Source organism: Hyperoodon ampullatus (assembly GCF_949752795.1).
Source record: "Hyperoodon ampullatus genome assembly, chromosome: 14".
Lineage (NCBI taxonomy): Eukaryota > Metazoa > Chordata > Mammalia > Artiodactyla > Ziphiidae > Hyperoodon > Hyperoodon ampullatus.
Window position 1 is genome coordinate 9,481,674 of NC_136927.1, and position 26,963 is coordinate 9,508,636.

The 26,963-nt window shown below is 40.5% G+C and overlaps 1 protein-coding gene across 1 annotated transcript in view; it reads right to left on the reverse strand.

Moving 5' to 3' along the window:
* Nucleotides 1–23,038, reverse strand: part of SPTLC3 (serine palmitoyltransferase long chain base subunit 3) — a gene marked incomplete at its 5' end in the record, with an annotated part of 139,285 nt that extends 116,247 nt beyond the window's left edge. Inside the window, one exon of the mRNA XM_079720221.1 lies at nucleotides 22,931–23,038. Coding sequence (XP_079576347.1) covers nucleotides 22,931–23,038 — 108 coding nt within the window. The remainder of the gene's footprint in view (nucleotides 1–22,930) is intronic.
* Between the last annotated feature and the right edge of the window lie 3,925 nt (nucleotides 23,039–26,963).

Below are 26,963 nucleotides of genomic sequence, written 5' to 3' on the forward strand. Positions count from 1 at the left end.
TTCACAACAGCTAAGATACAGAAATGATCTAAATGTGTATTGATGGATGAATGGATAAAGAAAATGTGGGTTTTGTACACACACACATGAATATTATTCAGCCACACACACAAAAGAAAATTCAGTCATTTGTAAAACATAGATGAACCTAGAGTACATTATGCTAAGTGAAACAAGCCAGACTCAAGAAGCCAAATACTGCCTTATCTCACTTATATGTGAAATCTAAAAAAGCTGAACTCACAGAAACAGAGAGTAGACTGGTGATTACCAGACAGTGGGTGGGGAAAACAGGGAGGTGTTGGTCAAAGGGTACATGCTTTCAGTTATAAGATGAAGAAGTTCTGGGGAGCTAATGTACAGCATGGTACCTATAGGTAGTAATATTGTATAGTATACTTGAAATTTGCTAAAACAGTAGATCTAAAGTGTTCTCATCACACACAGACACACACACAGACACACACACACACAGGTAGTGAGGTGAGGTAATAGATGTGTTAATTAGCTTGATTGCGGTAATAGTTTCATAACGTATACATATATCAAGTCATGTACACCTCAAGTACATACAATTATTAGTTATTAACTATACCTCAATCAAGCTGGAAAAAAAAGAGTAAAGAGTGGGGGAGGGAACTTAACAGACACCCAAGTGCACTGTGTGTTCTTTCATTAGATACTCTTTTTTTGTTTTTTGTAAAAAAAAAACTGGTAAAAAATACATATTTTGAACAACTGTGGAAACCCAAATGTGGACTCGAAATATATATTATTGAGGAGTTAATTTTGTTAGGAGTGAGAGTAGTAGTATAGTTATGTGGGAAGATGCTTTAATCTTTGTCAATGCATGCTGAAGGATTAAGGAGGGTGAAGTGTTATAACAGCTCTAATTTTCTTTCAAGTGGTTCATCAAAAATTAAACACATACATAAAGCAATTTTGGGAAAATGTTGAATCTAGATGGAGGTTATATGGGTGGGTGATTGTTATATTATTTTTTCATTTTTTTGCATGTTTTAAAATTTTCATAATAAAAAGTCAAAGTAAATATTTCTCTCATTTATTTTAGGTGTCACCATGTCGGTGGAAAGTAGAATTTTAATATCAAACCATTCTTATTCCTGCTTAATTGATTTTCACATGGTAGCTCAATGTTTGCTCAATGCATTAGTGAATAAATTATTCTTAACACTACTAATTAAGTTTTTGTCTTTAATAAATATTTATACATTTATTCATTTTTTAATTCAACAAATATAATACAATCCTTGGATTCCCCATTTCCCAATGAGATGATCCATAAGAAGTGTTTTGACCATTTTTAGTGATTTATAGGAAACTGTCAAATGTCTACTAATAATTTATTAATTTAGCTTACACATATATATTTAAAATGATGTATTATATAAAAATTATGTTAATTAGAAATAATGTTTTTGTTACTCATACTATAAGCACCATTAGATTCCACAAACACAGTTTTCTAGACTCTATTGCCTTTATTTCCTCTATTCTGTTTGAGATGCAGTATTTTTGGAATCTGTGTGACAGTCCCTGGAAGTTTTATCCCAAGCCACAAAATATGTGACAATCAAAAAAAAATCTATCTGATAGATGAATATTTTTTATTTATATTACTTGTTTTTAAAGTAATTTTTAAAAAGCCCTTTTATAATGAGATTTTACACTTGAATTGCTCAGTCAAAAGCTCACAAAATATTATTAAATCTTATTAAAATTCCTTAACTCCTTATTATCCATTATATCAGTGTTGTAACTGAGCAGGGCCCTATGAGGCCTTCCCAGAATAGACCCACCCCATGTCGTCCACCTGCTGTTTTTCTGTAGGAAAACTTTAGTCAAAGAATAAGTTTAATCAGAGAAGTGAGAAAATGCAGAAAGAAAGGAAAACAGTCAAGCAAGACAAAATAATAATACTTTAGCCATTAAACAAACTCAAGGACCTTTAGTTCTTCCTCAAGGACTATAGATAATATTCTGAGCCATGTCCTTTGAGCTGTTTTGGAGATACTGAAGCCCCCAGCAGGTGGGAGCTGTTAACTCTATGTTGCCCACAAGCACGTAGGCCCCAGACCAGTTGGAACCAGGAGGTCGATGATGCTGATTCCTCATTACCTCACCACCGACCAGTCAGAAGAACGCACATGAGCTTACCATGCCCTGCTTTTTGAGCACTGTAATACTCCTCACTACCCCTTCCAGGGTGGGACACACAGTTTGGCGGGCATTAGCCCGCTGTGACCCCCTTTGCCTGGCAAAGCAATAAAGCTATTCTTTTCTACTTCACCCAAAAGTCTGTCTCCACGTTTCTATTCAGCACCAGAGTACAGAGGCCGAGTTTTGGCAACAGTGTCTTCTCCAGACAAACCAAGTTAACATTAATGGACGTTGCTTTTGTCTAATATCTTCCCCAAATGCTACCGGCTGGTTTAAAATAATTAAAGTGAGAGAGCATTGCATAATATGAGGTCTTGAATGGAAGGTGGAGGAAAGAATATAACAAATACCTTGTATTTGGGAACATAGGACACTAATTGGATGTCTTGCATGAACCGGCAACATGCTAGGTTCTGGGAATTCCAAGATGAATGAGACAGACCCCGTCCCTGCTCCTGAGTTCTTGACCTCTCTCTACGCCCTCACACCAGTCGTAGGTCTGATGGATGGCCAATCTTCCTAGTCTAGTGTGAACCTTTGGCTCCCTTCCTGGGTTCTGTTCTGTCTGTGACCTTTGAACTGCATCCATCTCTAGCATGCCTGGTGACTTCCTGGCCCAGTTAAGATCCACCTTCTGGTCCTTTCCACATCATGAGGATACCCAAGGGGCTTCCCTCTTTCCTGGAGTTGTCCAGACTCTAGCAAAAGGGGCTGAGAGCCTCATGAAAAAGGTTTGACGAACTTTTGTGACTGGTTTGGTATGAAGTCAAAGAAGAGGTCATGCCAGTATCTGCGAGGAGTGTTATAGGAATGTGGATAAGAAGAAAGCAGAGATTAGAAGGAGGACTGCTTGTGGGGGAAGACAATGAGTATGCATGGGACCTGCTGAGTTGGGGTGGTGTCTGCTTGCATAAGTGGGGCTATTTGGGGGCAGTTAGAGATGCAGGAAAAGAGAAAAGCCTGGCTGAAGTATACGATCTAGGACTCAACTACTCTGAGGCCCAGCGTGAGCCACGGTTCAAGGCAAACGTAATAAAGCACCAAATAAAAAGAAGAGCAGGAAGCTTGGGACCAACATTTGGGACCCCCTGATTTTAAGGGCACCGTAGACAAAGAAGGGTGGGTGAAGGACATCCAGTGTGGGTGACTTCAGAACCTGGATTTAATGTGCTCACAGATGAACCCCTTGGGCTGACTTAGAGGATGGCTAAGTCACATAGGCACATATAAAAAGAGAAACTTCCAGGACATTCAACGCCATCCTGTGAGGATCAGTGGGTTTTCCCATTTTCCTTACCTGGCCCTGTAGCCATTTCTGAGCTCCATATATGGCCAAATCAATGGGAACTTTCTGCTTGAATTGGGTCTCAGGCAAAGCTGCACTGTATATAATAGACTGTCTACCTAGATGCAAATAGAACCCTCAGCTGGGTGCACAGACTGGGCTTGTGTAACTATTTCTTTCTTTCTTTCTTTCTTTTTTTTTTTTTGCCCCTGTGACTTGTTCTGGGAGATAGTTATATCACAAAGGAGAAGTTTCCAACAATGTCTGTCGGTGGCTGCTGCTACCTACTTTACTCTCTCACATATAACTTTATTTATTTTTAATTTAATTTAATGTAATTTTGTTTGGCAGAGAGAAAAAGAGATACCTTCATGGAGAGCAACATTATTTGGAAATGTATAGGTCTTTCTTAACAGATGAAAATTGACGCATTTACCGAAATTCTTTACTTAAAATTGAAATAGGTCACACCTCTTGGAAAGGGTTTCTCAGTCTGGGATTGGATAGATCTTTTGAAATATGAGAATCGGTCCCATCAAAGTAAACAAAGCCTAAAATCTTGCTTAATACATTTGCTAGCCAAGGTCAACATGGCATGGGAATCTGTAATGCACTCCCTTTGTTCTACCTGCTGGAAATACAGCTTTGATGTTCTACTTTTTCTTTCATAGTTTGAAAATAAATAGATCCTGAGCCACCTTTCCCAGAGCTCCCGGTCATCTGGGACTCTGTGACACCCTGGAGGTTGTTTACATTTTGTAATACTGTCACATCTAGAAATAAACAGTGTTGGGATGTCCTGGAAGGATGATTACTCTTCCATTTAAATTAGCAGGTCTTTTACTGGCTGCCTGTTTTACACTGTCCTAGGCTAATATTAGAGGGGATAGGAAATCAATAAATATAGTCTCTTTCTCCCAGAATTGGCAGCATAATTGTGTATGTGGTGCGGGGAAGGGAGCGAGCATAATCATAACATAGAGCAAAAAGTAAACGTCATAAGAGTGACACAAATGGAGGGACCGTATCACATTGGGCAATCAGGAATGGCTTCCTGAAGGAGGGGGCATTTGAGCCCAGTGTTGGTGGGAGGCAGAGCATGATGGTGGAGAGAGCTTAGGCAGGAGGGAGATTGCCTTGGTTCAAATCCTGGCACTTTCACTTGCTGACTGTAAGATATTGTGCAAGGCAGCTAATTTCCCTCGTTCTCAAATGCCTCCAGTGGAAAATGGACTAGTAAAGTTTGTTTTGAAAATGGAATGAGATAATATATGCAAAGTACCTGCCCCAGGGTAAACACTTAGTAAATGTTCAGATTTTCATCAAATCTTCTGAGTAGAGAAGTTAAAAGAAACTGTTAGAATGGATGATACTGCTTTTAGAGAAATATTTGGGAAAGAAGAGAAAGAATAGGTATAGAGCCTTGGCCAGTACCCACACACAGGGAGAAGCGGGAAAGTGAGGATCCACTGGAGGCAGTAAGTGTGAGGGGGAAGAAGTGGTGGGGATTAGAGGCGTGGGGGGCTGAGATACTGAACTTGAGAGAGACCATGATGCTTGGGTCATCTGGAATTGCAGCAACCATTTGTGGCCACAAGATGAAGATATTTAGTTACACACAAAAGATGGTATTGATAGAAAGAAGAGATGGAATGCCCTGAGGTCCTTAGTGACATTGTTAAGGGACCAAAACAATTGACCCAGGGACCACCCAAATGTAGACTCTTCCCAACTCTAGACTCTTCCCAACTCTAGACTCTTATTATGTGAGAATAACAAAATCTTATTTTTAATCTATTTATATTTGAGTCTTCCACTACTGGCAGCTGCAGGGATCCCGTCAGGTCAGTTCTCATCCCCAGTCAAGGGAGCAACAAGATTGTAGACTAGAAGAGAGGCTGGTGGAGAGGGATGGGACTGATGCTCATCTTGTACACATGATATACTCATTTCAGTTGTTTATACCAAGCATCCTTTCTGATTGGTTAATGAATGCCCTGTTCTGACTGGTAAGTATACATTCCTTACTCTGTGTGTGTGTGTGTGTGTGTGTGTGTGTGTGTATATATATATATATATATATGTATGTATATATATGCATGTATGTATGTGTGTATATATATATATATTTAATTTTCATCCCTAATGGCAGGTAAAATTCAAAGCAGCTCTTTCCTCAGTGGAATCCTCTACTTTTACTCTAAAACTTTTGAGAGTCTTATTGGTTTCAAAGTTACCATTTATTTCTCTTCTAAAATACTTTGGAATGTCAATTAGATCTGGCTGAAGTTATACAAAATGATGCAGCACCAAAACTCGTGAAAGTGGAATGATACATGAATGATGAGAATACACAGCTCTACATTAGTAGAAAGGGTACATAATGCCTTAAAGTTGTCTGGGATTTTAAGAAATAAGTATTTTAACCACAGCATTCTGTCATGTATTTTGTAGATGTAAATGTTTAGAAATGCTTTATGAAGTTCATATGCCTCAGTCTAGTCTAACTCATATCATCTTGTCACAAATAGGTGAGTTTTGCTTTCATTCCAAACCTTGATTTTTATCCCCTCCAAATCCTTCTTTCGCGCTGCCACTTTCCTGTAATTTCTTCAGTTTCTACTCCTTTTCCTAACTGTTCTCTGCTGCACCTCCCCTCACCTCCACCCCACACACATAGACACCTTGGCTTGCCTAATATCCACTGTTTAAGACCCAGTTCTGGCTTCACTTCTTAAAAAGATACAGGTTAGGTGTTCTCACTACATAATACCATTATAACACTCACCACATTGTATTACAATAATATTTTTAGGAAGACAAGTTATTTAATAAAAGGACAGAAAATAAAGGATCACTTGCAAAAAATAATAGCTTTTATTATCTCTCACTCAGGTCTTTTGAAGATTTCAAATATTTTCACACTATTGTCCATTGTGGTGGAGACTGGCTGTGCATCAGACCATTTCCCTCTCCTCTTTCTCATGGCCAGGCTACATGCCCCATGTCCCTTGCAGACACGTGTGGCCATACGACTGACCAATGTGAAGTTGGTAGAAGTGAAATGTGCCATTTCTGTGCCTGACCCACAAGAGCTTCTCTCATGATCCATCTCTTTCTCTCTTTCACCTATTGTCATCTGAATTCTGATGGCCAAGGTGACCTTGGAAGCCACACAGTGTCGTCTGCAGAGCTTTGTCAGCCTGGTGCCCTGAATTACCGTGTGGAGCAGACTCTTCACCTCCTCCCCCTCCAGCTTCTTGCCACTGCTCATAAGACTTAATATGAGTGAGAAATAAACTTCTATTGGGTTACGCCACTGAGATGTGGTGGCTCATTTTTTAGGTCATCTAGTCTTACCTTAATGAATAGATACTATAAGAATTGTGTTAAAATTCTTTCATGTCTAAATCTTGTTTAGAAGCGTTTGGAAGAAGTCTGAGGACTGAGTTACCTCCCCAAGCAAAAGGGTGCATCAGGACCTGTCTGCACTGGCCAACATTCAAATTTAAGTCTGGGGAATGTAAACTGGTGCAGCCACTATGGAAAACAATATGGATGTTCCTCAGAAAACTAAAAATAGAACAACAATATGATCCAGCGGTCCCACTCCTGGGTAATTATCCAAAGAAAATGAAAACATTGATTTGAAAAGATATATGTACCCCAATGTATGAATGTCTATATATATATATATTATATATATATATAGTATATATAATATATAAATATATATATATATATATAATGGAATATTACTCAGCTATAAAAAAGAATGAAATTTTGCCATTTGCAACAACATGGGTAGATCTGGAGGATATTACACTTAGTGAAGTAAGTCAGACAGAGAAAGACAAATACTGTATATTCTCATTTATAAGTGGAATCTAAAAAAATAAAACAAATGAATATAACAAAACAGAAGTAGACTAATAGATACAGAGAACAAACTAGTGGTTACCAGTGCAGTGGGGAGGGGCAAGATAGGGGAAGGTGATTAAGATGTATAAACTACTATGTATGAAATAAATAAGATACAAGGATGTAATGTATAGCACAGGGAATATAACTGATATTTTATAATAACTTTAACTGGAGTATAATTTATAAAAATATCAAATCATTATGTTGTACACCTGAACCTAGTATAACATTGTAAATCAACTGTACTTTAATTTTAAAAAAAGATAGAATGAGATAATCAATCAGTCAATCAATAAATCTGGTGAAGTTGTCAAAGATTCAATTCTTGAGTTACTGAGCATCTCTGAGTGTTAGGTGGTGCATGACAGAAAGAAGTACATTATAAGACTTAGGCTTCAGGGACCACAGAAGTCAGCGATAGAGAGAGACAGACAGATTATAAACATGGAACTTTTTGAGGGGACAATTTCTTTATGTATTAACTACTCCAAACTTTATTTGTAGTGATGCCCAAGTTCAGTAGTTGAGAGGCTCAGTTGCTTTCCCATCATCTTGATTTTTCCATCCACCACCAGAGAAGTTAGCGAAGAAGTCAGGGAAGCCAATGAAGAGTCCCACCTTCCGCACTTCCAGATTGGGAAGTCAGGGATTCACAGAAAAGGCAGGATGGCTTGGAGAGGACTAAATGGAGTCCCTAGTAGTGTGCCCCATGAACATCTACTGTAGGATTTAGTGAATGAGAGAGAAAAAGAGAGCCAAGACTGGAAAATGTTGAGGAAGGAGGTGAGGGCCTTCCAGGACAGGAGAACCAGAATGGGCACTTGTTAGTGAGTAGAAACTAGAGGAACGGGACCTTGCAAGGACTTCTGGCTGGGCCTCATGTGTTGCCTGCTTGGAGATGTGGTGTGTAGTGCCTGCTGAAATTGAACAGGCTTTCTCTGCAGGGTAAGCCAGACTTTCTGTTTCAAAGAGCAGTGAAAAAGAAATGCAGGGAAGAAAGATTTGTAGGATCCCAGGATCCTACCTGGGATGACAGCTGGGGTGGAGGCCCTAAAGTCAGTTGGACATAATTGAACTTTGGAACAAAGTGGCTGTCCTTCACCACCCTGCAATGACTGCAGTCTTCGAATTTTACTCACAACCAGCTGGATCACTTGAGAGGCACAGAGCTTTTCTGAAGTTATCCTGATAAACCAGAGAAAACAATGCATTGTTGTTTTGATATCATTGAAATTAACTACTACCTACTATCTTGTTCAGTTATGCTGTTCTCAGTCCAGGTGAGAACAGTGCTTATCTATGAGGTGCTCAAAGCTTTTGTGGCCATGATTTTATTTACTTACATGATATTCCTAAGAGGTAGGTTGTGGATAACTGTAATAGAATTAGAATTATCTTCACTTAATAAGACAGTCACAGGGCATTAAGCAATTTCCCCAAGGTTATAAAGCAGGCAAAGTCAGGATGAAGTTGAATTTCTCAAGTCCATAGCACCAGGGTTGAATCAGAAAGAAGCTTTAAGTTAGACCTTTGAGATGTGATAGATTGGAACATGTTTCAGAAATAGCCATGGGGCTGACTCTTTTTCCTTCCCAGGTGGGTACTGGCAGCTGTCAACACTCATGGGATGGCTGACTACCACGTGCATGTACCTGTGCTAGGCACTGGGTCATTCAGGTAGTTTCTCTTATGGCTTCCATCCCCATGGAACTCATGGACTAAGGCGGAGATAAAAAGTGTGTACAGAAATACAACACTTCAGGATTAGAGAGCAAGAAGTCTCCAGTGGCAACGTCCCAGAAGTCTAATGTCATTCCATATTTATACATTTGTTCATTTTTTTCCTTCCTTTATTTATTTACATTTTTAATTGCAGTATAGTTGATTTATAGTGTTGTGTTAGTTTCAGCAAAGTGCTTCAGTTATACACACACACACACACACACACACACACATATATATATATATATATATTCTTTTTCACACTCTTTTCCATTTTAGGTTATTACAGATATTGAATATAGTTCCCTGTGCCATACAGTAGGTCCTTGTTGGTTATCTATTTTATATATAGTAGTGTATATCTGTTAATTCCAAACTCCTAATTTATCCCTCACCCCCATGTTTCCCCTTTGGTGACCAAGTTTGTCTTTTATATCTGTGAGTCTATTTCTGTTTTGTAAATGAGTTCATTTGTATCCTTTTTTGAGATTCCACATATAAGTGATATCATATGATATTTGTCTTTCTCTGTCTTACTTCACTTAGTATGATCATCTCTAGGCATATTTGTTCGTTCATTCAACCAACAAATACATATCGAGTACCTACTCTGTGCTAGCTGCTGTGCTCTGTCCAGGTGACACAGTGGTGACCAGGAAGGACAGAACCCCTGACTGACCTCATGACACTCATGGTCTATATGTGAACCGTCCAATACAATAATCATTAGCCACATGTGGCTTCTTACATTCAAACTTAAATCATTCAAGTTAAATACATTTAGAGATTTAGGTTCTCAGTTGCATGAGCCACATTTCAAATGTTGGACAACCACATGTGGCTGGTGGCTACCTTACTGGGTGGGACAGTCACACAGTATTTCCATCATCACAGCAGGTTCTGTTGTTCTGAGGTCTGCAAATTATGGCCCACAAGCCAGATCTGGCCTACCCCTTGCTTTTGCTATTTTCTTTCAAAATAAAGTTTTATTGGAACACAGTGACACCCATTTGTTTATTGTTGTCCATGGCTGCTTTCACACTGCAAAGGCAGAGTTGAGTAACTGTGACAGGGACTTCGTGTCCCAAAGAATTGAAAATATTTACTGTCTGGCCCATTACAGAGAAAGTTTGCCAGCCCCTGGTCTAGATGGAAATACAGACCAGAGCAAATACTTACAAAAAGGGAAATGAAGAATAAGTCAGGGACCTATGGAGTGGATAGGATGGGATGTGACCTAGTCCAGGAAAAGAGAAAGGCCTCCCTAAAGAAGATGATGCTTAAAATAAGATCTGAATAGTCAGTAGGAGTTGATGAGGTGCAGTGTTCCCAGCAGGAGGAAGACCCCGAAGAACTGTGGGGAGGGAAGGGGGTAGGGTGGTGGGCTGGCAGGGGTAGTGAGGGGGCAGGCATGGCTGTAGGTCAGTTCTAAAAGGGGAACTCCATCCACTTTGCCCATCATTAGTACTCCAGGGCTTAGAAGGGCATCTGATACAAAGTAGGTATCCAATAAATCTTTGATGAATCAATGGATGAATCAGCGGGGAGGTTGTGCCAAGCTCGTAAACTGAGCTTAGGACCACAGCCTTGATCCTGACAAGGGAAGCCATTGACGAGCTGTAAGCAAATGCCGGCCTAAAAACCTGATCTGATACGTGTTTTCAAAAGGCCCCCTGCAAAGCCATGCATGTGAATGGGTCTTTGGGGAGCCCCGACATACCAATGATTCACAGTGATTCATGGTTGTATGGTCGGTAATTTTGAGAAAGATAAATATCATATGATATCTCTTATATGAAGAATCTTAAGAAAGATTATACAAATGAACTTATTTGCAAAACAGAGACTCACAGACTTAGAGAATGAACTTATGGTTACTGGGGGAAAAGGATAGGAGGTAGAGGGATAGATTGGGAGTTTGGATTGACATATACACACTGCTATATTTAAAATAGATAACCAACAAGGACCTACTGTATAGCACAGGGAACTCTGCTCAATATTCTGTAATAACCTAAGTGGGAATAGAATTTGAAAAAGAATAGATACAAGTATATGTATAACTGAATCACTTTGCTGTACACCTGAAACTAACATACCATTGTTAATCAACTATATTCCAATATAAAATAAAATAAAGTTTCTCTTGTATCCCTTGCAGAAGAATATTTGATGAAACATACTCATTCCATTGATCCTGAACTTTTGAACCTATGACCAAAAATGAAAAGGAAAGTGTTTCCTGAGCTGCATGAGAATGAACCAACACCAGAGATGTGCCATGGAAGTGAGGTGTGTACTGTAGCATTTCCTTCCCGTGCCAGGCAGCTGATGACTCATAGGTGAGTTAAAAAAAAGGGTGGGGCTCTGGAAGCACACAAAATGTGGTTGGCTGAGCTCAGGGGACTGAACTTGGATTAGAAACAATGGTTTTTCTCTTTGAATCAAATTGAAACAATTTCTTCTTGCACCTTGATGATGCTGAACTACCATCTCTGGACCCCAGCCCAAACTTCTCATTCCCTGAACATGGACCAAGGAGTGCCTGCCATTCAACAACCTGAAGAAGCAGAAAACCCCCCGACCCAGAAAGGGAGAAAGTTGCCGAGGATTCCATTTTTCTTCCTTCCCTGTGTGTTTATCAGGGTTTGGCTCATGGCTGTACAGACTTATTCTCCTTGCCTCCTTCTCTCCTCTGCCTGTCACCCAATAAAACCACTAACAACTTATGCACATCAAGAGCAGCCTAGGTTCATCTTCAACCTATAACCTGGCTCATCTTTTGCCTTTGAAGACAGAATGCCCTTAACGAGATGATGCTTAGCTGAATGTATACAGTTTTTTTGGCTGGAATCTTTGGTGTTCATGGAAGGCAGAGCATATTTGATTTTCCATGAAAACATTTTGCTTCTTGGGAAAGTAAGCATAATGTCTCCAAACAACCAATTCCCCAAGAGTATGACAACATAACAATTTGCTTCCTTGCTTCCAAAAAATCTGATAACATCCATGGTCACAGCTATAATTATCTGATTAACTTTTCTTATATGGCATATAATGTTGAAAAAAAAGTAACTTCTCCCAGAGCAGTGCTAGCCTTGACTAATTTTTACCTGTACTGCTGAATCAACCATTTAAAAATTCCAGGCATTATTTTTTAGCCATCATAATTTATGAGCCCTAAGTAATGGCTGGGTGCAAGGCATGAGTCATCTGATTGGTATAAAGATTGATATTACACTTAAAGAAGAAAACTGACATTCGTGACCTATTTATTTCAGCCATTGTATCATCTTCCCAGGTCACTATGTGGAGAACTTCTGTATCTTAGTCTGTAGACACCTGATTCAGTGGTTTTGCAAAGAACTGACCGATGGGAGGCACAGCCTCATAGACAAAATGCCGGCCCCTTTTGCATAACCTTACAAACCAATCCGTCAAAACTTACGTCGGTTGTGAGATTTTCCCAAGTACCCCTAAGTTATTTGCATGGTTTGGCAAAAGCTGTTATTGCCAAGGGCTCCTTCGGGGTTTGTTTTGGATTCTGTAATATGAAAAACAGTATTGTGTAGAGGCTCTAGAAACTGGCAGTGGACAGGTGTGAGTCTTGCCCTGGATTGGCCATTTTGAGATATGGGCAAGTGTGCCTCAGTTCTGTTCTCTATTCTATTAAGTGAGAAATGTGTCACTAAGATCTAGAAAATAAATAACATGCTTCTCTGAGATCTGAGATCATTTCTGCCATGATTATTCCAGTGTTTGAGACGACCTGGAGCCTAGTTTCTTTCAGACTATCAGAGTAGGTGACTGGGAAACATGCCATGTTGCAAGACCTAAGAATCCTTAACGCATCATCAATGTCATTGCCTCGGGGAGGCTCAGCAAAGGAACCAAGAAATTAATTGACATGTGCTCCCTTGCTGGGTCTGGAAGCAAACCTTCATGATGGCATGTGTTTGAAAATGAAGTTGAGGCTGTACAAGGGCTCAGAAGAAGGTAATTCTGGGGAGTACACATGCTACATGCCATAAGGATGTAAAGACAAAGGTCAATGATTTTTAAAGAAAGATTTATAGGAAGTTGTGCTGTCCGGTGTGCCATGTAAAATCACTTTGCTGCCTGGCTATGGAAATCTAAGGTAGAAACTACCATTTTGCAAGACTTTTAGAATCTTACAGATTTTTAAAAATTACTAAAACTGACTCCCAAATCTGCTCTTCTGAGTAAGTGTAATAACCAAAATAGCACTTTTTCTCTTGCTGTGAGTTAATCTGCTGAAGAATAGAGGTGCTGATTTTTTTTTTACTTCCTACCTGTTCTTGTAAAGGAACAGTTGACAGAGCTGTATGCACTGAGTAAGGGCTTGAAAAATATCTATGTGTCCAGTTCTTTGAGACATTCCTGAACTTAGAGTTAAAAATGTCTGGGATTCTTGTCCAGCTCTGTCTCCATCATCCATGTGTCTTTGGTCTCATTATTTTTCTTAGCTCTGTTTTTTTCATCCCTAAAGTTGGTCAGTAGCACTCAAAACTTCACAGCATTGCTGTGAGAGTCCAACGAGACGTTGGATCTAAGGATCATTATAGTTGATGCTGAAGGTTAAAGGGGCAAAACATTGGTTGCTTTTTAAAGAAATCATTCTAAACCATGCATGCGCCACCATATTTACTTCTTACAACGACTCTATTGGGCAGGCACTACTATTATCCTCATCGTCCAGATAAGGAAACTGAGGCACAGAGATTAAGCCGCTTGTCCAAGGTCATAGAGCGACCGATGTGAAGTTGAAATTCAAACCTAGGCAGTGCGAAAGGGATGTCCTGCTCCCAACCTCTATATGATGGTTCAGTTTACTAGGACAGTAGAGCAGGAGGTGGCAACAATTTATGTGATATTAGGGGTCAGAAAATCCTCCTATTACTTGCCACCTGTATGGGTGATTATCTAACCTCTTTGAACCTTGGGTCCTTATTCGTGAAATTTGAAAGCAATAGGTGAGAATTAACAATACTTCAAAAAGCGTAAATACGTGATGGGCAGCAATCATTAACTGTAATTAATACTGATTTCTCTGACATGCTTTTCTAAGATAGGCAAAGAAGGAAGCTTTCTCCACGTGGCTCTTATTTTGGGAAATAGGAGAGGTCTTTACATCTTCCATGAGACAAATGCAACTTTGCATCATCAATTTTGAAATTGAAGCTAAAGAATTTGCAATAGCAGATACCACTCTGAGCCATCAAATACTGTAGTCCCTGGCTGTTTGCCTTCATAGGTTGGAGGTTTCAGAAACAAATGCACCTTTCCAGAAAGGGCCTTGGTCTGGGTATCAAGAGACCAAAGTGGGGGAGGGTGCCTCACACTGGTGTGACCTCTGAGACAGTCACTTAGTTTTGTTGAGCCTCATTCCTCCATGTGTAAGAAGACAAGGCATGGTATGGAATTTTAAGAATTTCTACAGTGAGTTCCCTTCCTGTCAGTTGGATTATACTCCAGACAAAAAGGGAAAATGGCTCTTGAACCCGTCAGAATTATAGGTGTACAACAAGGGAGTTTCTCAAGTGAGGTAGCCTCCTACTGAGTCTTTCATCTAATAGATGAATTTACACTCGATTCAGCTCACGGTTTTATAAAATCTTTGCACAGTCAAAACTATATAATGAAACCTTTTCCAGCAAGAAAAATCGAAAGGTAGTGTAGGTCAAAATTCACTGAGTGGAATTATCTGCACATCTTGTCTCAAAAGAAGAAAAAAGAAAGAAGGATGGACAAATATTGAAATCTGGTTAATAATTTGCATGTGGAAGAGTTTAGGGGTGAAGCCTATTGATTCTCCAACTTTCTTTGAAATGCACCAAACATATGGTTTGATGGATGGATAGAGGGACGGATAGACAGACAAACATGTGATGAAACAAATATAGTAAAATGTTAATTGCAGTTTCTAAGTGGTATGTATATGAGTATTCAGTGTAGAACTCTTTAATTTTTCTGTAAGTTTGCAAATATTCACAATAACATGTTTGAGGAAAAGGCTTTTTTTTTTTTTTCTAGTGATAAATACATAGACCCTGGGGTCAGTCTGCACTAACTAGAGGTTTAATCTTAGACAAACTTACTTAACTTTTCTATGACCAGTTGCCTCATATAAAAAATAGGGATAGTAATAGTATTAAAGTCATAGGGTTGTGAGAATCAAATAAGTTTGTATTTAGAAAGTTCCTAGCATATAGTGTGGTGGAAAAATTTGTTAAATGAAATTCAAAAAATCATTTCATATACAGGGTCATGAATGGGAAAGCAGATTACTCTGATTTTTCTTGGACATTCAACCCTGAGAATGCAGAATTTTATTAAAACCAGATGACAGGTCTATATACCTTGAGGTATTAGTCATTTTCCTTCTAATCCAGGCATATTTCATCTCTTATTAAGAGGTAGTAGAAGCATCAGGATAAATCAATAATATTTAATTTCTATTTTCATCTCCTTCAAAAAGTTCCACCTCCTTAAAGCATGTTCCCTGACCCCAAACTTAGAGTATACATAATATCTGGATATTGATATAAAAGCATGTAGCTACCTGGTCACACAAAAATCTAGTGATTTAGTAATTTTTAAAAAGAAGGCAGTGAATAGTAGTCATGTTCTCCAACAAAGGATGGGAAACCTTTAATTAATATTAGGTAAATTACTAATAAATTAGTAATTAATTAGTGTATTAATTATTAAGAGGTTATACACCTTGAAATCTGCAAGAAGCTTGTGTAACATATGAGTGGGGCCTTTTCAGTCTTTTAAAGAACCAGGCCTGTGGACAGCAAATGGCAATTGAAATAAACAAACTGAAATCCGACTTCTTACAAACACTAGATTAGTAAAAACAGGTGGTCTAACCATTGCACAACTATTATTGAGCATCTATTGTGTACAGGCTCTGGTCTATGTTCTGGGGATTTGGCAGTGAGATAGAAATCTCTGCCTGGGTGGAGTTCCCATTCTAGAGCCAGAGGCAGACAATAGATAGGAAATAAATTCAAGTGTAAGTGTGTGTGTGTGTGTGTGTGTGTGTGTGTGTGTGTGTGTGTAGGTGGTGTTCAGCACTAAAGAACCAAGCAGGATCAGGAAAGGGAGTCAGGAAGAAAGCATGTTGCAATTTTAATAGGATTGTGAGTAACATTTGACTTGAAAGGAGGGAGGTGCAGGCACCTGGATTTCTGGGAAGCGCAAATGGGAGAGGATGTGGGAATGTCCTGAGGTGGTAGGGTGCAGGACTGCTGGCTCTAGTGTGGCTGGAATACACTGAGCCCTGAGAAAAAGGGGATGAGTCAGTGAGGACCAAGCCATGGCTCCTTGTGGCCACTGTAAGAATTTCAGCTTTTACTCTGAGTGGAATGGGAGCCAGGGGAAGGATTTAGGCAGAAGAGTGAGATCTTGATATGATTTCAACAGGATCATTCTGGCTGCTGTGTTGAGAATAGTCTTGCTGGTGGCAGTGGATGGGATGGCAGAGGTAGAAGCAGCTTATGGCAATTTAAAAATATGACCATGAGTTCTTTAATAATCTTCCCATTAAGAGTTGGGAGGGTCCTATCCCCTTGAACCTGGTGGGCTTGTTTGTGACTGCTTCAACAGGGTGGATGTGAAGCTGACCTCTGAGGCTAGGGTACAAAAGGCCATGAGACTTCTTCACTTACTAGAAAACTCTCTAGAGCCCTCCCTGCTGTAGAAGCTGCCTGAGGCAATTCTGCCCACAGTCCTGGCTTGTCCTTTTTTTCAGCCGACCCAGCTTGGACATGGTAGTGAGGACACCATCTTGCAGGCAAATCCTCCTGGCTCAGCTGTTCTAGGTCCAGCCAATTGTGGTCCCAGATATCATGGAACAGGGAAGAGCTGTCTCCACTGAGTCTTTTCTGGATTCCTACCCAGTGGAATCCATGAGCATAACAAAATTGTTGTTGTTTAATGTCATTCTGTTTTGGGATGGGTTGTCATTCTGTAATGAATAACTGGGACACAGGGAAAAGGCATGAGGCTCCCATAAAAATCAGGGTGAGAGATAGTGGTGGCTGAGACCAGAGTGGGTGCTGTGGGGAGGTGAGGAGTGGTCAGGTTCTGGATATCCTGTGAGGGTAGGATCATGAATTTGCTGAGTCATTGAATACAGAAGGAAAAAGTCATGAACGATACCCAGGTTTTTGGTTTGAGCCACTGGAAGGATAGAGTTGTCATTTACTGAGATGGGAAAGACTATAAAGGAAACATGCTAGGGACAGAGGGAGGGAGTATCAGGGACTCAGTTTTGGACATGTTAAGTTGGAGAGGCCTTTGGTCATCCAAGCGAAAGATCAAGGAAGCAGTTGGAAATGACATATATATATATATATATATATATATATATACACACACACACACACACACACACACACACACACACAACTGCACATATACACATGTACATATAGTAATGAGACAAGGTCAGATCATCAGGAGAAATCTGCAGTTAGAAAAGAGAACAGGTACAAGGACTGAGCCTTGAGTCACTCTATTGTTCAAAGATCAAGGAGTTGAGGAAAACCAGGAATAGACACTGTAAAGGAACAGCTGGTGATATAGGAGGGTCATAACCTGGAAGCCAAGAGAGAAAAGTGCTTGAAGGAGGAGGAGTAATTATTTGTGTCAAGTGCTGCTGACAGACCAAGTAAAATGAAGCCACCATTGGATGTGGGAATTCAAGGATTTACGACTATCATTTATTGAGCACCTATTATGTGCCAGGCATTGTACTGAACAATACAGTAGCAGTAGAGGGGTAAGAGCTGCAGGCAGATTTTAATAGATAATAGTCACTATTTATCAAGTATCTACTACACATGTGATAGTTACTGGGAGCCTTACATACACTCTCTCATCTAATCTTCACCGTTGCCTTGTGAGGTATGGATCAGAGCCGTGACGCTACTTCCCCAATGTGGCACAGTTAGTAGGGAGCAAAGCTAGTACTCATACCCAATTCTGCTGATGTCAAAGCTTGTCTTCCTGCTATCATTCTTCCTTAAGTGGTTCCCTGGGAAATCCTGAGGGGTGCTGGGGTATGAAAAGCCACCAGGAAAGAAATATCTTCCTGGGGAGTTCATTTATACTCAAGGTTTTCAAGGAGGATATAAAAGTAGTTTTATAGTAAAATAAATATTATTAACATAGTATTATAAAGTGGAGTACAAAATTCTAATATAAATTTTAAAATAAATTAATACCACATGTGGGCTTGTGGTCTGAGTCACTTTGGCTTATGTTTGGTTTTCTCTCCTTGGTAGATCAATTTATGAATCCCTTTACCCTGTCTTCTCTGGAAAGGCTGATTTGTTGGTTTTTCTGAGCAGGGTGTGAGAGCTGGGGTTCTTAACCTGGGGATCTGAGAAAGTCAGGGAACACATGAATCCTCTACATGGAAAATTCTGTAATACAGAAAGTATCTATCAGCTTCTTACAGGATTTTTGACTTCCAAAAGGATTAGCTCCACATGGCAGAGAAAGAACAGTCAGGTATAAGTTGTAGTTGACAGGATAATCATAATTTACACATAGCCTTTTCCTGGGCAACTTTTGAAGGCCCAGTTATACCACATCTAGAGAATAATAATGGTGACCAAGCTATATGAGCGCATTGTCTAACAAAAGGTTTGTGGATCACTTCCTACAAAGTCTGAGAGATGAAGTTTGAGCAGTGAACTGGTATCAGTTCTATGACATTTTGTCATCTAATATTTGGAATCAGGGTTAGTCAGAGAAATCTAGTACAACTGGTTGGGTCATAATTGTTCCTAAAACTTGCATATTCCAGGATCAAGTATTAATATAACAACTCAGGAAAATTAAGATGTAAGACACATCTATTGCTTTTAAAAAATATAAAGTAAGCCTAAATTAAGAAGATCCAAATTCCCTGAATCACTCTATTTATGACCTCTTATTTTTCTCATCCTATTTGCCTATAGTTCAGAGATTACAGATTTGTGGCTGGTAGCAATGTCTCATTGAACTCTACACTATTGGAAATTTGAAGCATTAGATGCCAATACTTAAAAATCAGATATTCTCTCTCCCTCCCACTCCATCTGGATTTCCAGTTTCTTTTGAAAATCATAAGATCTGTCAACATAGGACCTGCTTTCTCTCATGGTGACAATGAGCTTTGTTCAGGTAAACCCATGCTTACCACTTCCTGTTGTCCACACCAGGCCTTACCAGCCTGCTGGGCATTTGTAATCTTAACCTCTGCTGTAATCAAATGATCTTCAATGTGGCAAAACTTTTGGTTGGAGCAGGATTTAGAGGGGACTGTGATGGATGAAGTACACTATGGGGAACAATTCTGAATACTTCTCTGAGCTATGTTCATAGTGTTTGTTTGTTTGTTTTCAAAGGTTTAATCTAAATTGTGAATTACTGGGCCAATGACTTTCTTTCTAATATGGTGGCAACAACTTCTTCTCACATGAATTTGCAGGTTGATATACTTTAGAATTCCAGTAAAACTACATAAGTTCAGACCAATTGAGACAAGGTGACAATACTTAGTAGAAAGATTAAATCAAGTGTATTTCAAAATAAATGTAGTGGATTTCTTGAGAGTAATTAAGTTAATGTCAATCTACCTCTACTTGTGTTTCTAAAGAGAATCATTTTCTAGGAAGCTTTAACCAATGGATAAAATCAATTAATAATTAGCAGATATTAAATATACTTTAAAACATGTATTCATTTAATTAACAAAACATCTGAAGCAGAACACATACATGCTTCTTTGCCTGCTCTTTCTTCATAGATAAGGCAACAAGTTACAGACCTCCTCAGATTGAATAATTACACTTCAGATTTGACAACATTCAAATGATTGTGCTTTTGTATAGTTGATATTTGAGTTCATTGTATTTGGTTTTACCAGCCAGACACTCATCTTAAGCATACAATCCTTATGCAAAACACAAAATAAAACACAACAAAAGTGTAAAGCTTAGGGAAAGGCATCTTTGCCAAAGATTGATGGCTAAGACAAACTCTTTCCTCAAAATGAAAGCACTGAAAATGGTTGTAATGAGACTGTACAATGATTTTTCTAGGCATTTAAAAAAAATAGAATATACATGTGTTTACATGTTTATTGTTGCTTAGCAAACCACCACCATACTTAAAACAACAATCATTTGTTTGCTTGGGACTTCCCTGGTGGCACAGTGGTTAAGAATCCACCTGCCAATGCAGGGGACACGGGTTCAAGCCCTGGTCTGGGAAGATCCCACATGTCGCGGAGCAACAAAGCCCGTGCACCACAACTACTGAGCCTGCGCTCTAGAGCCCATGAGCCACAACTACTGAGCCTGCATGACACAACTACTGAAGCCCGCGTGCCTAGAACCCATGCTCTGCAACAAAGAGAAGCCACCTCAATGAGAGGCCCGTGCACCCCAGCGCAGTGTTGTTCCCACTTGCCGCAGCTAGGGAAAGCCCGTGCACCGCAATGAAGACCCAACGCAGCCATAAATAAATAAAGGTATTAAAAATAAAAAGCCTGATAAACAAACCCAGCTTTAAAAAAAAACAACGAATCATTTGTTTGCTTAAGAATCTGTAATTTGGGCAGACCCCAGTGGGGACAAGTCATGTATACTCCATGAAGTATAATTGGAACAGATAGACTCCAGGAATGGAGGATCCACTTCTAAGATAGCTGACTCACACAGTTTACAAGCTGGTGCTGCATCTTGCCTAGGCTCACAGCAAGGATACTTGGTTTCTCTCTACTTGGGCTTCTCTTGAGCTGCTTGGGCTTCCTTCAAGTGTGGTGGCTGGGTTCCAAGAGTGAGTGTTCTATGAAGACTGGGTTCAAGCTTCAAGGTTTTTGGTAAAGATTCAGTTTGTTTAAAGTCCTCAAAGCAAAATGGACTAAAACCAGTGACTAAGGATCATGATAGTAAAGACAACTTCATCCATATCACAGAGGGGAAAACAGGCCTTTGTCTGCCCTACTGCACTAAGAACTCAGCAGGGTTTCTTCTTTCTGGAACATACTTTTTAAGCCATAATTGAGGCTCTCAGTGGGAGCCAATTTCAACTTAGTAACACCTAAATATATCTCAGCAAATAGGTTCTGGATGGTCCTTCCTTCAGAAAGAGCTATTGGAAAAGGCAGTAGCCTCCCTGATATTTCCTGCCACTCTTAGGGAAGCTTCAGTGTCCAAAGATATTCACAGTCTTGTAGGAGCACTTAGTAATGAACCTTTAGGATCCTGGCTCTTGTCTTTAGGAATGGTTGTAACCATTTAGCTAAGTCTCTAACCTCAGACGCTAGAAGGTGGTTACAAAACCAAGATAAAGTAGAGAGAGAGAGAGAATGGCTTTGAGGGCATCTCTACCCAAATGAGAGCCTTCAGGGTCAGAATGGTCCAGAGGGTGAGAAGACCAGTGGCCAGTGTTACAGCCATTTTAGGGGCAAAGAGTGTCTTGAGTCGTAGTGGTCTGATTCGATACAGCGACAAATAGATGGTGGGTATTAGTATGATTGCCCTCGTGCAAAGAATGAGAGTTGAGTATTTTCTCTTCACATTATACTCATCTGGGAGAGGCCAGACCTGAGGTTTTAGGTAGACAATTCCAAGGCTAGGGCAATGCCTTTTGTTAAGAGGGGAACCTATCTGGGGGACCACAGCCTATTCACACACAACCCGGGCTCCAGAGTTGCGTCCCCGCCCCCCCCGCCACACACCTCTTTCATTCCACTGGACACACAAACTTCCTTCACTGAATGCTGGGCTGGCCCCCAGCCAGCCCCACCTGTCCTGTGATCTTAGAACAATCTCACTGCCCAACCTCCCCACCCACGACCCCGCTTCTCCCGCACAGGGTCCTTGCCCAGCTTCTCATTTTGCAACAGTGAAGCTGCCTGTTCGGTTATGCTAATCTGCTCCCAAGCAGGTGAACTCACCCCTGCTGCTCAGAGCAGAGCGCCTGGGCATCCAATAGGAAGCTGGCGATGGCCTGCCTGTTCGTAAGCAGCTTGCAGACCCGGCTCCCTCTTTGAATGAGCTGACAACATTTCTTGGGTTCCTCCTCCTCCTCAGTACATTCCCCTCAAACATTCTGACAGAGCAGGAGCCAAAAATTTTACAAAAAAGTATCACATGGGAAAACAATTCAAAGTCTGTTTGGTTCCTGTGTGCAGCCTGTAACAATAAGCCGCACTTTCTGAAGCGTCTTAAAAAGGAATGCTTGTGATGTCAAGTTTCAAAGAAAGACTTTGGCCCCGAATCAAGCTGTAAGCTATGACAAGGCCCCACCAAACACCAAAAAGAAGTCCCCTTTTAATCAGAGAGGCATTCCTCACGTACCAGGGGAAAATGCCACCTACTCCACGTAATCTCAGCAGCGTTTACTTTCACTTCCTCTTTTTTTCCCCTATGAAGTATGATGCATGGAGTCTGTTGTGATTTCCTGATAGACTGAAATTTAGCTGGAGAGTTTTAGCCTTCACAATTGTTTTCTCCAAAATGCTTGAGAGAAAACAAAAGTCTAGCAGGGACATTTTTATGTTAAGGGTTTAAGGCTCTTGTATCTACGTGTGTCCTCTCTTGTACAGAGAACAAATTCCCTCCTTAACCCACATCCAAACTTTTCAGTAGCCAAGCATTTGAAATTAGCTGAAGTGAGAGTCAAAACACAGAAAACACTTCCTGCCAAGAACTTTCAGCTAGGACAGCTTTACAACAAATATTGAAATGTTCAGGTCATTCAGAGTAAGGGGGAGGGATCTCCTCTTACCTGGGCTTCTTTCACCATCCCGTTCCTTGTGCAGTTTTTTCTGTGACAGTGGTCACTCTGATTGTGAAGTGTTCCATTGCAAACAGCACCACCTCCAGGATCAACCATTTGTGTGAAATTGATGGAAGCGGCAGGTTTTCCTCCAGGGGCTCTTGGCAAGCTTGACTTTTGAAGCTGGTGAGGGAATGGGATAAAGCACTTCAGACTGAGTGCTTGAAGGAATCCTACCAATCAGGCTTTTCCAGAAGAAGAGCGACAGCCTATCTTTTGGGAAGATCTTTGAAACTAAAAACAAATGATTACCTTTACACTCTTCAAATCAGAATGTGGCCTCCATGGTAACAGAACTGCTCCTGAAACTACAAAGGAGATTGCCAGCTCCTTGCCTGGACTGAGGCAACCAGGAGGCTGCAAAGCCAGTGGCAAACTGCGAGGAGGCCAGCAGGGAGGTGGAGAATCTTTTAAAGACACACACACACACACACACACACACACACACACACACACGCCACTGTACACTCCCCACGTGTCTCCTACGGAGGACAGTCAGTGCCAAACTGACTTCTATCCCCTTCTCACCTCCCTCCTGCATCTAATTACATTTTTGTTTGTAAACCAAGGTCAAAGTCAACACTTCTTTGTGCGGTTAAATAACATTCAGAAGTGGTTGCCAGGGGCCACAGGGAGGAGAGATAGGAAGCTACTGTTTAATGGGTAAAAGTTTCTGTTGGAGAAGATGGAAAAAGTTGGGGTGATGGATGGTGGTGATGATTGCCATGTGAATGCCACTGAACTATACAATTCAAAATGGTTAAAATTGTAAATTTTATGTAATGTATATTTTACCATAATACAAAAATGGCAAAAAAACAATTCAGAACCCACCTTATGTTAAAACCAGTGACATCGGGACTTCCCTGGTGGCTCAGTGGTTAGGAATCCACTTGCCAATGCAGGGGACATAGGTTTGAGCCTCGGTCTGGGAAGATCCCACATGCCATGGAGCAACTAAGCCCGTGCACCACAACTACTGAGTCCGCGTGCCACAACTACTGAAGCCTGCATGCCTAGAGCTCGTGCTCTGCAACAAGAAGCCACTGCAATAAGAAGCCCGTGTACTGCAACAAAGACCCAATGCAGCCAAAAATAAAATAAATAAATAAATAAATTAATTAAAAAATAAGTTCTTGGTGAAAATGAAAACAAACAAACAAAGAAAACCCCATGACATCAATGAGAGGTACTGACTCATCCAGAATTCCGGTAAGACAGAAGTCTGGGAGACAGGATATTTGGTTTCTCATTATGGCTGCATCACCTTGATCATGTGACCTTGGGAAAGTGATTTTTCTCTCTTTTTGCCTCAGTTTCTCCAGCTGTAAGTTGAGATAAAATATTTTTTTGTGGGCTAACGTCTGATGAAGTAGTTTGTTACAGACACAGGTGTTCTGAGGCAGCATCCCAGTCCTGACACCTCTGGTTTACTTATCAACTCTTATCCTCTCAATGCACCAGTCACAAGAGAGGTCTGTTTTCTCCTCTCACCATCTAAAGGCATTGTGGTGACATGGTTGGTTGGACAGTGTCAATCATTTACAGCCTGTTGAGTCCTCCCAAGCTCACCCGCATGGTTCTCCTGAATGGAGCCTTCTTTAACATCAGGCACTCAGAAAAAAAACCCATTTATTGGGTCAGTAGGCACAAACAAACAAGAAACACAACAAAAAGACAGACATAGTCCTGTTGCCAGAGCCTCATTTCCTGGTTCTCGGTCCTCTTGGGCAGGGTTTGTTTCCCCTCTAGGAAGATGTAGCAAACAGAGGAAGTGATCATAATGCCTCTCCCAAGCATGATTAGCCTGTGAAGATGTCCTTTTCCTCCATCCCACAGAGACTTAGAGGAATCAAAGAAGGTCTTGGGCCAAATGATGGAATAAATACCAAGTGTGCCCTCCCTTTCATGTCTCAAGATGAGAGTTTTTATTGCATTTCTCCCAACCTTTGTCGTCAGAGCAGAACTTGTCTCTTAAGTGGCTGTTACAGTAGGATTTGGGAGTGAACCTGTGTTGGCTTATTTCCTTCTAGACTTAACACAAAAAAGAGAAGAAAAGGGAAGAGGGGGCACTGATAACTGCCGGCGTGACTGCCTCAGTTTAGAAAGACACACTGAAGACATGGTGTTGTTTTGACTGAGCTCTGCTGACCCGTACAAAGTTATTTTTTGAATAAGGATTTTGAGATAAAACTTATGAATCTTTTTTTTTTTTTTTTTTCGGTACGCGGGCCTCTCACTGTTGTGGCCTCTCCCGTTGCGGAGCACAGGCTCCGGACGCGCAGGCTCAGCGGCCATGGCTCACGGGCGCAGCCGCTCCGCGGCATGTGGGATTTTCCCGGACCGGGGCACGAACCCACGTCCCCTGCATCGGCAGGCGGACTCTCAACCACTGCGCCACCAGGGAAGCCCAAACTTATGAACCTTCTACGCGTCTTCCCCTCCTCCTTTTTTCCCCCTCTTCTTCCCTCATCACTGTCCTCTTCTGAATTTCCTCTCAGCCTTCCTCCTCCTCTTCATCTTATTCTTCTCATTTTTCTTTATCTTTTTTTTTTTTTACAAGGGGGCAAAAACCAAAAATAAAGAAAACATGTCAAGGGGAAGGGAGAGGGATAAATTAGGAGTTTGGGATTAAAATATACACACTACTCTATCCAAAATAGTTAATCAACAAGGACCTACTCAATAGCACAGGGAACTATAGTCAATCTCTTGTAATGACCTATAATGGAAAATAATGTAAAAAAGAATATGTATATTTATATATACATGTATAACGGAATGATTTTGCTGTACACCTAAAACTAACACAACATTGTAAATCAACTGTATTTCGATAATTTTTTTTAAAGAGAGAAATGAAAACATGTCATAATGCTGAAATCTTCTTCTTTTTTTCCCCTTCCTAATCTCAATTGCCAAATTTAGGTAACCATACATTAACCTTCAGGGAGTATCTACTACATGTTCTCACTTTTGAAACTTGTCTACTTGCCATATTGGAACATGTGACTTTCTGTGTGCACAGAATCTTCCTAACACTCCAACCATCTGGCATCAGGTGCCGTGGATGTGTACAATCAGTGTGCCTCTTGTTTCATATCACCTCCAGTCAAAATAAGTGTGGAGGTCTGTTTGAGTGAGTGGTGGCTTTCAGTTTTAAGATATCAATTGCTATTGGTCTGAATGTTTGTATCCCCCCAACATTCACATGTTGAAATCCTGACTCCCAAAGGTAAAGCTATTAGGTGGTGAGGCTTTTGGGCGGCCCCTTATAAGAGGCCCAAGAAGCTCCCTTGGTCCTTCAGCCATGTGGGGTTACCTCGGAAAGGTGGCTGCTTAGGATGCAAACCCTCACCAGACACCAAATTTTCTAGTGCCTTGATCTTGGACTTCTCAGCCTCCAGAACTGTGAGCAATAAATTTCTGTTTTTCAACAGCTGCTTAGTTTATGGTATTTTGTTACAGCAGCCCGAGTAGGCTAAGTACTCAATCAACACTAATACACAAACTAAATATCGAGTATGATTCTGTGTCTCTGAATAACTAAGTGTATTTCAGATCAACCAGTAAACTCAACAGATGTTTGAATAGCTACTATATATTGGGCTATTTGCTCAGCCTTTTTGCACAACAATGAAAAAGACTGTTGCAATCTCCACCCTCACAGGACCAAGAGCAGCACCTGCATATCTTCTATTTAAGAGATATCTTAATTGAAGCAGCACTATTTACAATAGACAGGACATGGAGGCAACCTAAGTGTCCATCGACAGATGAATGGATAAAGAAGATGTGGCACATATATACAATGGAATATTACTCAGCCATAAAAAGAAATGAAATTGAGTTATTTATATAGAGGTGGATGGACCTAGAGTCTGTCATACAGAGTGAAGTAAGTCAGAAAGAGAAAAACAAATACCGTATGCTAACACATATATATGGAATTAAAAAAAAAAAGTTTCTGAAGAACCTAAGG